The sequence below is a fragment of the Pituophis catenifer genome, unplaced genomic scaffold (genome assembly GCF_029215685.1).
Source record: "Pituophis catenifer annectens isolate HBS135680 unplaced genomic scaffold, rPitCat1.0.hap2 SCAF_1, whole genome shotgun sequence".
Lineage (NCBI taxonomy): Eukaryota > Metazoa > Chordata > Lepidosauria > Squamata > Colubridae > Pituophis > Pituophis catenifer.
Window position 1 is genome coordinate 253580418 of NW_027256881.1, and position 15382 is coordinate 253595799.

At 38.6% G+C, this 15382-nt stretch overlaps 1 protein-coding gene across 3 annotated transcripts in view; it reads right to left on the reverse strand.

The window, feature by feature from the left end:
• Positions 1-15382, reverse strand: part of DENND5A (DENN domain containing 5A) — a 77650-nt gene that overhangs the window by 15052 nt on the left and 47216 nt on the right. For all 3 annotated transcript variants that reach the window (XM_070933907.1, XM_070933900.1, XM_070933916.1), the window contains 3 exons: positions 3836-3920; positions 2260-2344; positions 632-760 (listed from right to left, as the gene is read on the reverse strand). In XM_070933907.1, coding sequence (XP_070790008.1) covers positions 632-760; positions 2260-2344; positions 3836-3920 — 299 coding nt within the window. The remainder of the gene's footprint in view (positions 1-631; positions 761-2259; positions 2345-3835; positions 3921-15382) is intronic.

The window sequence follows — 15382 nt, forward strand, 5'->3', positions numbered from 1 at the left end:
AGGTGTGCATGGTAAAAGAAGAGTTGGGATAAAGAATGAATGAGTGCTAAATGAAAGTGGATTGAATACAAATTGAATTGTGAGAAAGAAATACTTGACGTGATTTGGTCATATATAGAAAAGGAACATCAAGCTAAAAAACAAATATATGAAGGAAGGGAGAATGGACCAAAGAATGAGAAGACCAAGAAAGCCAGGGCTGGATAGAATTAATGAGACTCTCATGAAGAGAGGTAAGAAGTTTAAAGAAGAGAAGACAAAGTATGGATATGGTGGAAGAAAATATGAGTTGCAAGATTAAATGATATAGTGAATGGACTGGTGTAAACTATCGTATTTTTCGGACTATAAGACACTCCGAAGTATAAGACGCATCTTAGTTTTTGGGAAGGAAAAATATGGTATATTTAGATTTCTTTTTTTCCCTCATGCCAATTCATACTGGCATAGAATTCTTGGATTAAATTTTTGAGCTCATATCTTAATTTGAAAATTATCTTTTAAAATAATTATGAAATTCATACCATATACCTTAAGTATCTATTAGTTTTGTTATGAGGCATGAGAAGTGAATATAAAAGGAAATATGAATCGATTCATGTCCATTAAGCAAATGATTGTTTCAACGTACTTTGTGAGTTCATAATCAGAAAGAAGGTGTTTCAGATGTCTGGAAAGTAATTTCTTTTCCATGGAGAGTCGAACCCAAGCTCTAGCTTTACCAACATCCGTTTTGATCTCACTTATATTCTGAATATGCCTGAAAGAAAAGCAAAATAGATTATACTGTTATTATTGCCAAATAATAATTTACTGAGGAAGAGAAATAGATTCATTAATAATATAGTATCAATAAAGAAAAAATAGTTTCTCTTCTAGCATAAAGATGAAATAGGAAATGTATAAGCATAAAAGGAATATAAAAGATGCATAGAACAAAAAATACATACCAAGTAAAATATATACAGCTCAGGGAAAAAATGATTTTTTTTTTTACTTAAGTGACATGTAGATTTCCCATATTCACCCGTGACATGCATTTTCTGGAAGATGTTTGTCTAACTTCCAATCCCCTGAACTTCATAGTCCAGGGAAATTTGGGTAGTGGTGTCCCCACCTGAGACAATTTTTGAATTGTTTCTTAAAAATTCAGATTTAGCTAATTATACTAAAAATGGAATTCAATTTTTTTGTAGAATATTCTGTGAGTTAGAATTGTGAATTCTACATGATAAGACAAGTTTTTAGTATTGAAAATAAAGTATGTTATTAAAGTTTTAGAAAGTGTATAAATATGTACTTAGAAATTATGTAGTTTCTATCTGAAAGTTCACACTGACATGGCTAGAATGCCTGGAAGTTAGAAAAAAGAGTTCCTTCTTTAAAGCTTAGAACTGGGATGTAACACTGATCCAGTAAAAACATGTCCTTGTGTATTCCTATACTCCAACATGGCCTGAGAGTAGATGCTGCTAACAAGCTGTCTTGCTTGGTTAGCCCAGCTTTGTATTATGTGTTAGTAGATCTTTGAATTCATCTGCCCCACCAAACCCAGCCAATAAAGCCATAATATGTGTTTAGTCTGGTAATTATTTTATTCTTGAGTCTCTTAAAGGTATACAAAATCAAAATCTACATTTCATTGTCACTCTAAGGTTGACTATAGACATATTATTATCTTCATGTATTGTCAATGGGATCCAGCAGATTAAAGCAAATAGTTCCATTTGTGAGTCTTAGCCTGATAATGTTAACAAAAGCTTAAAATATTTAATAATATATCTTCTTAAACTATACTGAAATTTTAAATATTCCTTAGAGTATATTACATTAAAAGCAAACTATATTATGATATTGTCTTTTGAAAGTTTGCATTTTTCAACAACGATTCAACAAATATTTTATTTAAAGTAGCTGTTGTCTCCAATAGGAAGCTAACAACAAACAGATCCTGAGATAGTGATCTTAAATAAGACAGAAATTTTAACGAAACTGTAGTGAGATCATTTTTCAAAATTAGCTGAAGTTTAGATTCCAATCTACCTGACTTACTAAACATTATATTCCACTGAATATACCTGGTACATACTTTTCAATAAACTGGCTTAAGATTCTGGTTCTTGCCTAAATACAAAATGATAAAATATAATCAAAATAATAAGAGTGAAATTAAATAATTAAATGAAATATTGTAAACTTAGCTGTCCTAAAAATATGATTTAAACTTTTATCAGATCTTTAGGATTTCAAAAATCCAACCTCATGTCCTGGATGAGGGATACTCTTAAAGGAGACATTCCTGGATTGGCATCTGACTTCCGTCTTTCAGCATCTAGAAGAATTCCTAAAATAAAGGTTACAAACATTTGATTAAAAGTTTAAAAATGCAAATGCTTTGATTTTGAGTAAGATTTGAAGACTACTATATAGGCTCTTATATGAGCCCTCAGTAGTCTTCATTATCTCATCAGTTGATAGTCACATTTTACATTAGTTGTAATGCTCATATTAAGGAATATTTTTTTTCTAAAAGTTCTATAGCTTGATCAACAGAGATTTGTGTTTCCTTATTTGACATATTCTCTGAAAAATCTATTCCACCTTGAGTTTCTTCTACTGAGAGCTGGTAGATGCAAGAAAACATGGTAAAAATTATTGAGAGTGGAAGTTAGTAAATCTGAAATATATCACCTAAAAAAATCTTCAAAACTATTCTTTGAAAATGAATACTGTATAGACTTTGCTTTTAGAACAATTAAATTAGGTTTAATTGGATCTGCATAGCCGTAGATCAATAGTTTGGAAGAATGGGGGCAGAGGACACAATATAAGTGATGAGGCAAGCTGAAATTGTTTGCAGGCTTTGAAGTACAGTTCCAGTGCATACTATGGCATGATTTCAAATGTGTACAATGAGCTAATCAAATCTGATTAACCAAAGGCACTGCAATTCAAACACATCAGTTTTTCTGTATTTTGAACTAGATACTCTTATTCACAATTCCAGAATAGTGTGAAGTGCAGAAATACAGAACATATACTTTTCTTGACTCAAAATAAGCTATATTTTATACATAAGAAACTAGCTCTTGGGTTGAACCAAGTGCTACTACAATATTCTTTTCACTAGTTACCATTATATTCTTATGGACAAATTAAACAAGCAATAGTTTAAGGGAACTGGAGAGGCAGTATCTGCCCTTTGACTCAAAACACATCTTTAGTAACTCCAGGTTTTTTATTAAGATTTAAAACTCTATGTTGCACAACTAGTCCAATAATTGAACTCATCCCAATAAATTTGACTTTTAAAGTCCTAAAATGAATTTATAACAGGTACAGTGCAGTGAAAATATAGACTAAAACATATTACATCAAACACAATGATGGTGCTTTTCTCAGAAAGGGCTATTTATTTTAAAATAATAATTTTAGGTGATACCTAACAGAATATTTATATTCCAGAACAGTTCTCAAAGTATAGTCCAGAGACTCCTGTGCATCTCCTTACAGTGTTCACAAAGTAAACAAATATTTTAAAGATGTTTTAATTTCAGTAAATATGAGTAGATGTAACCCACTCAACCAAAGCTCTTTGGTATCTTCTGTAATATTTAAGAATATAAAGAAGTCTTGAAACTAAAATGTTTTAGAACCACTGTTCTAGAATAATTAATATTACTCTGAGAATAGAATTTACATCAGAGTTAAGCTTTCAGTAAATAAATATATAATTATATCTTCTATGTACCTCTGTTTTTATTAGAATTAAGAAATATAATTTATTTTTTCTTGTACAAAATGGCAACATAATTTTTATGGAAGACAACTGCACCTGAGGTACTGAAGCTTCCAGATGTAGGTTTTCGCTGTCTGTTTTCTTGGTAATGTAACAAGTGTGACCACAAAGCAGATTTCCCCTTAGATTAAAAAGAAAGATTTGTTGTCAAATGCAAAATAAAGTACTAATACAGAGCATGACACATTGTATATCTTGTGCTTTATTATAAAAAAGATCACATAAAAAGTACCCACTCTATTCAACCGAGATAATAAAGTTCAGTTATAGAGGGAAAAAAATATTCTAAGTCAAGTGTGCATATTCTGGAATAAACTTCAAAAGATTTTCAGACTATTATGAAAATTCCCATGTTCATATTCAAGATCAATTTGGGTAATTCTATAGACTGAGATGCAAAACCCCAATTCCTTTGACAAGTCCATAATGCTGGGAAAGGTGAAAGGAAAGAGAAGAGGATGGCCAGGAAGATGAATTGACTTAGTTGCATGATGGGTGCATGTTTGGGAACTAAGATGAGGACACATCATCCTGGAGATGGTTTACCTATGTGGTCAGAATGGACACCACCTTGATGGCACATAATCAACTGACTAAGATTGGGGTACTTGTTCTGGTATTTTGGGGAGTTGTCTATATTCTCTAACAAAGTGATTAAATTTTTAGTGGTTTATAAATGTATAAACATAAAAACGATAACTCAGTACCAAGACTATAAATACTGCATATTATAAGCCTACAGATATATGTACACATACACATAATGTATTTTATACAGAAAGTTATTCTTCATTTTAAAACAAATAATTGCATCAAAATGTATTATCAGCTTTTATTATCTTTTTTCTTTTGGTAAAAGGAAATTAATGTAAAGAGCAAGACTAATTCAATTAACTTAGTCTTGCTTCCTGGACATCTGAAACCATCATTATAAACCCCTAGGCCATGTCTAAGCCAAACTTGTATTATCATTCTAGTGTTAAAATGTATTCTAGGGCAAAGCTTCTTGCGCTGCGAGATTCCCCCCTCTCGCAGGCCTGGCCCTCTATGTTATCGAGGGCCCACCTTAATGACGGATCTTGGGACCCCGAGAGGTGGCATGTTGCAAAAAGGGGATTGAGGGGTTTTTTAAAGACTTTTTTAAATAGACTTTTAAGGGGTTCTGAGGGTGGGGGAGGTTATGTGGGTTTGGGGGAAAACCCACGGGGGTTGCAGACCAGTCCGGTTGCTATTAATGGTGCCGTAGGGGGTGCGGACTCTGGGGGAAAGGGGACTGTTAGAATGCCCTCTACTGAGGGCTTCTCTATTAACACGCTGAGTGGGAGGGGCAGGTATGGCGGGAGCAGGGGGCCATATCATGTGGTGGGGGCACGTGCTCGCTATCTTCGAGCGATTGCGTGCCCCGGCCCCCTTAGCTCCTCCCGTTCCCCAGGCTGCTTAGAGTCTCAGCGCCCGAGTCTCCGGCTGATGTTATGTAATGCCAGGTCCGTGGTAAATAAAGCCCCCCTCATTTGTGATCTTATTCAGGAGGGGGGAGCGGACCTGGCAGGTATCACGGAGACCTGGTTGGGCCATGAGGGGGGAGTTCCCCTCGTGGAGATGTGCCCATCAGGCTTCCGTGCATTTCATCAGCCGAGAGCTCAGGGCAGGGGCGGGGGGGGTGGCGGTCATTCTAAAAGAAGGTCTTGATCCGAGGGAGACCACTGTACCTCAGATAGCCGGATGTGAGTCCCTTTTTGTGAAGTGGGGTCGTGGGGCGCAGATGGGTCTGTTGATCACGTACCTGGCTCCCTGCCACGTGGCAACGACCCTGCCCGAGCTCCTCAATGTTATAGCCGAGGTGGCGGCTGATACCCCCAGACTTGTGGTCATGGGGGATTTCAACCTGCCATCCATCGGTGAAACATCTGAGGTAGCTCGGGAGTTCATGGCTTCCATGACGGCCATGGACCTGACCCAAGTAATTCACGGCCCTACTCATATGGGGGGACACACTCTGGACTTAGTTTTTATCTCTGGTCAGTGGTTGAGTGGCCTTGATATAGGGGATGTAGATATCGAACCCTTGTCATGGTCTGACCACTCGCTCCTTCGACTTGACTTTCTGACCGCCGTACCCCATCGCAGGGAGGCGGAACCGACCAGGTGGTTCCGCCCCAGGCGCCTGATGGACCCTGATAGGTTCCAGATGGAGCTTGGGCCATTTCCTGAGACTCTAGCTCATGACTCGGCTGATGACCTGGTGGCCGCCTGGGATAGGGCGGCTGCCGGGGCTTTGGACCGGGTCGTGCCTTTGCGGCCTCTGACCCGGCACCGAACTCACTTAGCTCCTTGGTTTTCCGAGGAGCTGAGGGAGATGAAGCGCCGGAAAAGACGCCTAGAGAGCAGTTGGAGGGCCAGTCGTTCCGAGTCTGACTTGACACTGGTAAGGTCTCATATTAAGACCTACCTAGTGGCGATAAAAGCGGCGAAATCTAGCTATTTTGCTGCTCTTATCGCGTCATCAGATAACCGCCCAGCCACCCTGTTTAGGGTGACCCGCTCCCTCCTCCATCTGGGAGCGCGGGAGGACCCCTTGCAGGGCCGAGCTGAGGATTTTGTACAGTATCTGGATGATAAAATAACTCAGATTCGGGAAGACTTGGCCGCCGACTGGGTTAGTTCAGACGAGATGACTGAGGCAGGCCTTGAGAGTGTTATCTGGGAGGAGTTCGATCCTGTGGCTCCCGAGGACGTGGACAGGATCTTGGGACGACTGAACGCAACCACATGTTTATTGGACCCGTGTCCCTCCTGGTTGGTGCTGGCTTCCCGGGAGGTTACACGAGGCTGGCTCCAGGGGATTATTAACGCTTCTTTGAGCGAGGGTGTCCTGCCGGCCGCCTTGAAAGAGGCGGTGGTGCGGCCTCTCCTCAAGAAGCCATCCCTGGATCCGGCTATTTTGGCTAACTATCGTCCAGTCTCCAACCTTCGCTTTATTGCGAAGGTTGTTGAGAGTGTGGTGGCGCGACAGCTCCCCCAGTACCTGGATGAAGCTGTCTATCTGGATCCGCTCCAGTCCGGCTTCAGACCTGGGTACAGCACGGAAACGGCATTGGTCGCGTTGGTGGATGATCTCTGGAGGGCCCGGGATAGGGGTTATTCCTCTATCCTGGTCCTATTAGACCTCTCAGCGGCTTTTGATACCATCGACCATGGTATCATGTTGCGCCGGCTGGAGGGACTGGGAGTGGGGGGCACTGTTTTGCGGTGGTTCTCCTCCTATCTCTCCGACCGGTCGCAATCTGTGTTGACAGGGGGGCAGCGGTCGACCCCAAGGCGCCTTGTTTGTGGGGTGCCGCAAGGGTCGGTCCTCTCGCCCCTCCTGTTCAACATTTATGTGAAGCCGCTGGGTGAGATCATCCGTGGTTTTGGGGTGGAGTTCCATCAGTACGCTGATGACACTCAGCTGTACATTTCCACCCCAGACCATCCCAATGATGCCTTGGAAGTGATGTCCCAGTGCCTGGAGGCCGTGCGGGTCTGGATGGGGAGAAACAGGCTTCGACTCAACCCTTCCAAGACCGAGTGGCTGTGGCTGCCGGCGTCCCGGTATAGCCAGCTGACGCCATCGCTGGTTATTGGGGGCGAATCATTGGCCCCCACAGAGAGGGCCCGCAACTTGGGTGTCCTCCTGGATGCGCGGCTGTCCTTAGAAGGGCATATGACAGCCGTGGCCAGGGGGGCTTTTTGTCAGGTTCGCCTGATACGCCAGTTGCGCCCCTTTCTGGACCGGGACTCCCTACGCACGGTCACTCAAGCACTCGTCACTTCTCGTCTGGACTATTGTAACGCTCTCTACATGGGGCTCCCCTTGGGGTGCACCCGGAGGCTCCAACTGGTGCAGAATGCAGCTGCGCGGGGGATTATGGGAGCGACGGGGCGCTCCCATGTGACTCCTCTCCTGCGCGAGCTGCATTGGCTTCCGGTGGACTTCCGGGTGCGCTTCAAGGTGTTGGTGATCACCTTTAAAGCGCTCCATGGCTTAGGGCCAGGGTACTTACGGGACCGCCTTCTGCCACCAATAGCCTCCCACTGGCCGGTTCGCTCCCACAGAGAGGGCCTCCTCAGGGTGCCGTCGGCCAGACAATGCCGGCTGACGACCTCCAGGAGGAGAGCCTTCTCTGTGGTGGCACCTACCCTATGGAACAATCTACCCCCAGAGATACGAGTGATCTCCGACCTCCGGATTTTTCGTCGGGCCCTAAAAACTCATTTTTTTCAGCTAGCCGGTCTGTCCTGATTTTAGGGTTAGTTTTAAAATTTTAATATTTATTTTAATTGACAAGTTTTAAATTATGGGCCAAATTTATAAATTATTTTAACTTTATTTTAACTGTGATGTTTCTATAGATGTTTTTTATCTGGCTGTTCACCGCCCTGAGTCCGAAAGGAGAAGGGCGGTATAGAAATTCGAATAAATGAAAAAAAATGAAAATGAAAATTTATTAAAAAATGATTTTCTCAATCACTCATTCTCATTCTCAATCTTTTAAACACTATATGATGGGGTCATTTTATAATACATACTGTAAATTCACATTTCATATGACAGAGTATGGATTATTATTCTTTGTAACACAAACGCAACAATTCTCTGTGTATTATTTGAGGGGGAAAAGCTGCTTATTGGAAATTTGTCAATGATATTATGTCTGTCCTAGGACAGGGACATCATTACAATTTTAGTTTACATTATCTTTTTATATACCCACAATTACATTTTATTTCTCTCAAAATTTTATTTTGGTCCAAAGTCCTTATATAATATGCCTCGGGTTGTTCAGAGTCCTGAACTAATCTCAAAGCCTTTACTAGATTTTTGGGTTTCCTGTAACATAATACAGAGAACACACTGTAATATAGTTTTATAACAGCTAATCCACAAAGTTATATGGAACATTGTTAAAGTTCCACCCAGAAAGTTCTATCAAGACAGGAACAGAAACTTGGAAATGGATGCCCTAATCATTATAGATAGCTAAAATATAAGGTAATGGGACACAAAATAATCACATAAGAAAAAGTGTTCAACATGTGGAGAAAATACTTAATTTACAAATGGGTGAATTATTCTTCTGCCTATTTCTGCCATTATACTAAAAACTTCAAGCACTTAATAATAATCATGGAAACAAAAATTTCCTAGCCAGTTCCTAATAACAAAAGAGAAAAGGTAGAACATCCATTCACAGAAAGAAATTTTATATCAATCCAAAGCATCTGTCCAATCTTTATGGAAGCAGGAGATGAACAACCATAAGGCAAATGTCTCAGATATGTGGCCATATGAAAAAAGTTTATATATTTCCTTGTTTTTTTATATAGAACAAGGCAACAAAATAGCAAGATAAAAATACAGTTAAGAATAAAAAAAACACCAAGAAGAAAAACAAAAATAGAAGAAAGAAGAAAAGAAACTTCGGAAAATGTATTACACATCCACAAATGAAAATACCTCTATTTCTTTTCTCTTTTTATTTTATTCTTGGTTTGTTTTTCAGCTCTGTACTTTTTTGTCCTGATGCTTTTTTGTTCAGTGAACACACATATGATAAGGAGAAACTTTTAAATCACCCACATTTAGTATTTGTATCTGAATATTTTTATAGGAATAATTTGATCTTGTTGGAAAAATGGTGTTAATATAGCTAAGAAATAGTGGACAATTTGAACATATATTTATCCTTTATTGCATGGTTTTCTAAAACTTATTGTATTTATTTTTCTGCAATTTCCCACATTTTTAAAAAAATTAATGCAACAAAAGGTATATTTTAGTTCCCGATCTTGTAATATAACAGAGCTAGCCATTAAGACTAGGAACTGAATTACATTCTTACAATGTTGGATAATCATCCTTTCTTGCTACATTTCAAAAGTGGGATTTCCCGATTGGGCACAAACTCATCTGTGAAGTTTCTCTGCTATAATTTAATTTGATCAAGGTATAATTTGTGTTCCTAATGGTTATGTACAGAGTTGCCAGAATGCCTCCTCCCACTGTTCACTGCTTTCTATCACACTGTGGTGATAGACTGCATCTAAGAGGATAAACATGACCATGTAAAACTTGATCCACTCTGTCCTTTTGAGGCAGGTGTCAAAGCAATTGTTCACTAGTTCTTATTCACCTGTGCACCCACTGTATGTTGAGAGTTGATCAGAGGGGACCAATTTATTTATTTATTTTTATTTATTTATTGAATTTATATTGCTGCCTATTTGCACATGGTGACTCAAGGCGGCTCACAGAATATAAAACTTCATTTAAAACAATAAAACTGATAAAAAAGAATCAAATAAATTAAAATAATAAAATAAAATTACCCCCTGCCCCTCGCCCCGGTGATAGCAGATCATATGAACCATTTAATGAGCTCCATCTTGTTCTGGGTTCCCCAGGCCCACTGGCAGAACCAGGTCTTCAGTGCCTTCCGGAAGAGTGTTAGAGTGGGGGCCATTCTAATCTCCAGAGGAATTATATTCCAGAGAGAGGGAGCCACCACAGAAAAGGCCCTTCTGGATCCCACCAGGTGTATCTCCCTAGGGGATGGGACCCGCCGCATTCCATGCCTCCCCGCTCTGACGGGTTGGGTAGATGTGACCGGCAAGAGACAGAGGTGAAACATAGAGCCTTTAAAAAACACAGATTTACAAGTGAACTAGTGAAATGATGATCTTTCTTTGTTTAACTAGGTGAATTGACAAGAGTTCTGCCAGTTTCCTGTTTTCATCTAACTAAATTGCTATTGTTGGCTTTTGACCTTTCTGTTCAAGTACAAAAGAGAGTCAATGGGTGGAAAATTCTTAGTGGAAAATTACATGCCCACATGCTTCAAACACCCACAAAAATGGAAATGACTGCTATTTGTCCCCTAGAAACAGGGGAATTGGGAGCTGAGACAACTGTTGCTCAGACATAATATCTGGCCAGAGCTGAAGTGTGGCCTGGAATCCAGATAGCAATCTCTTAAATCAGGATTTCCTTCCTTGCTTGCTTATTTACTTTAAGCAAGAAGCTTAAAAGTGCTGTGCAGAAGAGCCCACTGACTCCCACTCTTCAGAACAGAGTTGGAAAAGATTCTCATAATTTCTTTTCTGATACTAAATCCAAAAAACGTGGTCTGCTCAAACTAATCTGAATAAGTTAACACGGGGTAGAAAAATATTTGAGTGGGTTTAAACTGGAAGCTCAGTAAGGAAGGCATAGTCCCCAACTCTTACTCTAAGAGAGGGGTTTTTTTTCTTGAAAAAAAGAAGAAAAATGAGATGGAAGAACCTAAGGAACCCATGAGAATTTACAATATTAGAGAAAAATCCTAGCCATGCTTCTACAACAGTTGAAAAGAAATTGGAAGTAAGGGATTAACTGTGCCTAGAAGCATAGTCCTTAATAGAGCACCTCCTGCTGAAAAATATGCTTCTTTTCTAGAAAATTCCAACAAAGGATTCTGTGCAGATGCATTATTCATACACAGGGACCATAAAGAAGATAATTTTTTTAAATTCTCAGGTACCAATTCTTACAGTTATAAAACTTTTGGGGACCAACCGAGGCTGAACCTATTCAAGGATAGAAGGTTGCCCCAAAGACCTGATAATCTCAGTTTAGATGATGGTAATATTCATGTTCAGCTTCTTGGTGTCAACTGAGAAAGAGAAGTAGGTAGAATGAATATGGATATCAATATTTTTTTTTCCCCTGGGAGTTGGATATGTATCTAGTATTATACTGCATTGTTTTAATTTGTAACTTAAAGTCAATACAAAATGTATTTGTTTTCATTAAATGTGCTTTGTTGCCTAATATCATGTTCCATGACAGTTCGATAGTGATTTTAAGAATCTATTTAGGCTTCCGGTTTGGCTTCCGTCGTCGCCAGATGGTCTTTTGGGACCGCCAGCCCCGCCGCCCGTAAAGAGCCGCCCTTACAGCTGAGAGGCGGCTCGAAAAACTCCGTTTCTTTAAGGAAATGTGAGGAGAGCCGGCGAGAACAGGTACAGCCCTCTGCAAAGTCCCCAGAGTTTTTTTTTACTCTTGGGGAGGATGCAGGATGAGGCTCCCTATCCAGCTCGCCGCTGCTCCGGGCTTCGGGGGAACTCTGCGCTTTGCAGAGCTAGACGATGTGACCAACCTAATCAGCGAAAACTAACAGATTGCTTGAATAAGCAGGATGAAATCCGGATTTGGGACTCTAAATTGCAAGTATTTGTAACAACCCTATGATTGATTTTAAGAATGAAGAAAGAGTGAAAGGGGGGAAAAAAGTTTAAAATGGCGGCTGGCTGAGGCTTGAGAAGAAAGCTGAAAGCGAAAGTCTTTCCATTTGAATGGTTTAATATGCTACAAAGTATTTGAAGCAATAGTGCTGGCTAGAAGAAAAGAGAAAAATTTCTGTTTCAGGCTTCTTCATTCTTAGAGACTTGATATTGATATTGTGTGGAGAGAAGACTTTTTCTTTAAAAAGAGTCTGTTTGCATGGCAGGATGGCGTTAAAACTGACAAAGCCAGACAACCAAGCTGTGGGGGGGGGCGCTCCCCCATTTATAAATCACAAGAGCAATTTTTGAGCTTGCAGATGCAGAAGAATGGTTTTAAAGACTTAAAGGAATTTGTTGTGGAGGAGTTGGCAAGACATGATGAGATTATGAACCAGAATCTTGAAAAATTTAGACAGGAAATTAAAGAGTTGGTTCAACAAAAGTATGATAACCTGAAGCGCTATATTGTAACAGCTTTGAAAAGCTTTTCAGAAGTAATTATAAAGATGGATAAAGATATCAATTTAGAAATAGAGTCTAAAATGAAGGAAGCTGATTATAAGATTCATAATCTGGATAATAAAATACAAAGAATTGAAAATGACTTGACAATGATTCAAGAAAATAGCTCAGAAGTAGAGTCTAAAATGAAGGAAGCTGATCACAAGACTTACAATGTAGATAATATAAAGCAAAGGATTGAAAATGAAGTTACAATTATGCAATTCAGATCCATGGAATTTGCGATCAGAATGAGGGGAATACAGGAAAATAACAGGGAAGACTTGAGAAAGATGTCTGCTGAAGTTCTGGCTGTGATTTTAAAGGTTAGTTTTGAAGAGGTATTCTGTAAGATTTATAAGGTCTACAGAGTAAATTCTTGGGTGGCAAAGCAAAGACAATTGCCTAGAGATGTGGTGATTTATTTTACTGATAAAGGAATAAGAAATGATATTGTGCAAAAGTCTTTTAACTCCACTCTAGAAATGAATGGAATGAAGATCTGGATATATAAAGAGCTGCCGTCCAAGATGTTAAAAGATAGAAAGGACTTTGGATTTTTGGTGACTGAGCTAAAGAAACAAAACATCCCATTTAGGTGGGATGCTCCAGCTGGTATAATATTGAGATATCAAGGAGAAAGATATCAATTAAACACTGTTGAAAAAGCGGGAGAATTTTACTACAAGGTTTTTAAAATAGGCCCAACATCTCCACGTATGTTATCAGTGTCAGGAATACAGGAGGGGGATAAAGAAAAGCAAAATGAACAAGAGTTTGAAACTCAGGCTAAGCAGATGGAGATGGAGGTAATGGAAAAACAACAAGTCATAGAGGGCTTTTTGGATGAGCCGCTTTTGGATTCTCCTTTAGAGGCTATAGCTGGATCACCTATAAATATAAGAGAGGCGGCTTTGGATCTCGATTTGATGTCTTATCAAGTTAAAGACCAGCATGTAATTCAATCAGCTGATATACAAGTCCTAGAAAGGCAACCAGGGTGGAGATCTAAACCACAACAAGTTAAGAAAAGAAGAAGCAGGTTCCACAAAACTAAAAAATTTTAAACTAAACAATTCTTTTTTAGCCAACAGATTAATGCCAGTTATTTAAGAGACGATTAAATATAATAAGCGGGACTTAGAGAAGGCAGATACATGAAAACATAACGGAGGCAAATTACAGACTTATGTTATTTTGAGAAGAATAACAGATCTCTGCAGTGCTGGTGTCTTTGGGATGTGGAAGAGACTGTGATTGAGTGGACTGGAACTTTCTATTATGGACTCTATGAAAGATGGACTACGCATATGTTGAGCTACAAGGCAAGAGAACTATGGAATAGGGGCATGCAGATGATCTGGTTGTTACCTAACGTGGTTGTTGGAATTAATAATCTAGACAAAAGACATTACAGAAGATACCATATGGAATATAAATATAAAGTCACTCGGGGTTTTTTTTTATATACAGAAATATTTATCAATGATGGGGGCAGATGGTAATTGAAGATACTAAATACACTGTTAGAAGCAGGATTTGATGTTACCCGAACATGGTTGATGGAATTAACAATCTAGTTGAAAGACATTACAGAAGATACTATATGGAATACAAATTTAAAGTCATTTGAGGATTTTATTTACATATGGAAATATCTTTTAGTGATACGGGCAGAAGAATAAAGATATTAAATATATTATATATGGTAGACCTGCAGGAAAGTGGGTGAAATAAAATTGATATGGTACAAGGAGATAGGTTAGGTTACTGATTGCTTTGTTTAGGAAAACGGATGTTATGTTTAGATATTAATATACTTAAAAGATTTGAATTAAGAGATATATGTATGGGGGTGGAGGAAATGGGTAGATTATGAGTAGAATAAATGCCAAATTAGAATCTATTATATAGTTTTATAGCCGAATGTTGTAATGTATAGTATACGGGGGATATAATAATGTTAGAAAGAAATGTTTAGCACATAGGGGTTTGTGTAAAAGGGTGGTAAAGTATTATATAATGTGATATCTATTTGGATTTCATCTTGGAGAAGCCATGGGGGGAGGGGAGGGGGAGGGGGGGTTAGGGAGGGGGGGAAAGGGGGAAAAATCTGTATTTGAAAAACTTTTTCAATAAAAAAAAAGAATCTATTTAAATTTTGGCACACCATCTGTATCATAAGTTTAATTGTATGTATTTATCTTTAAAGTAGGACTATGAAAAGCTGGCAGAATCATAGATACATTTATGTAGCTTACTTCTGTCTAATGTAGAAATCAAGTTATGCAAAAACCTTTGGTTCAGGCTTGGAGCCTCTTAATTACACATATAGATATATCAGAAATATCTAGCTAATTGAAATCTCATATTTCATGCACATTTCAAAACAATAGGTATCAGTTCAAAATTAGTAAGGATCTTAATCAAACTTCCAAACTATATTTATTGCATGCATGTATGTTGTATGTATTTATGTAATGCATAACAATATTTCCAGATTCAAACAAAAGTAGACATCACAAAAGTGGAGATTCTCTAATTTAATTACTGCTAATCCAGTTTACATGCGTGAACTAAAGGCTCATGCATATTTTGACTTAATGAAGTATGAAAAGTTAGTATACTTCTATTTAAGGCACACTACAACCCAGATTTCACAATCTTGCCTTAAAGTCCAAGGTTGGACAAGTTTTTAATTTAAATATTGATGTTTCTATAATTACAATTGCTTTTATACTACTGCAAGTAATACAAAATACATTTTATATTATAAGG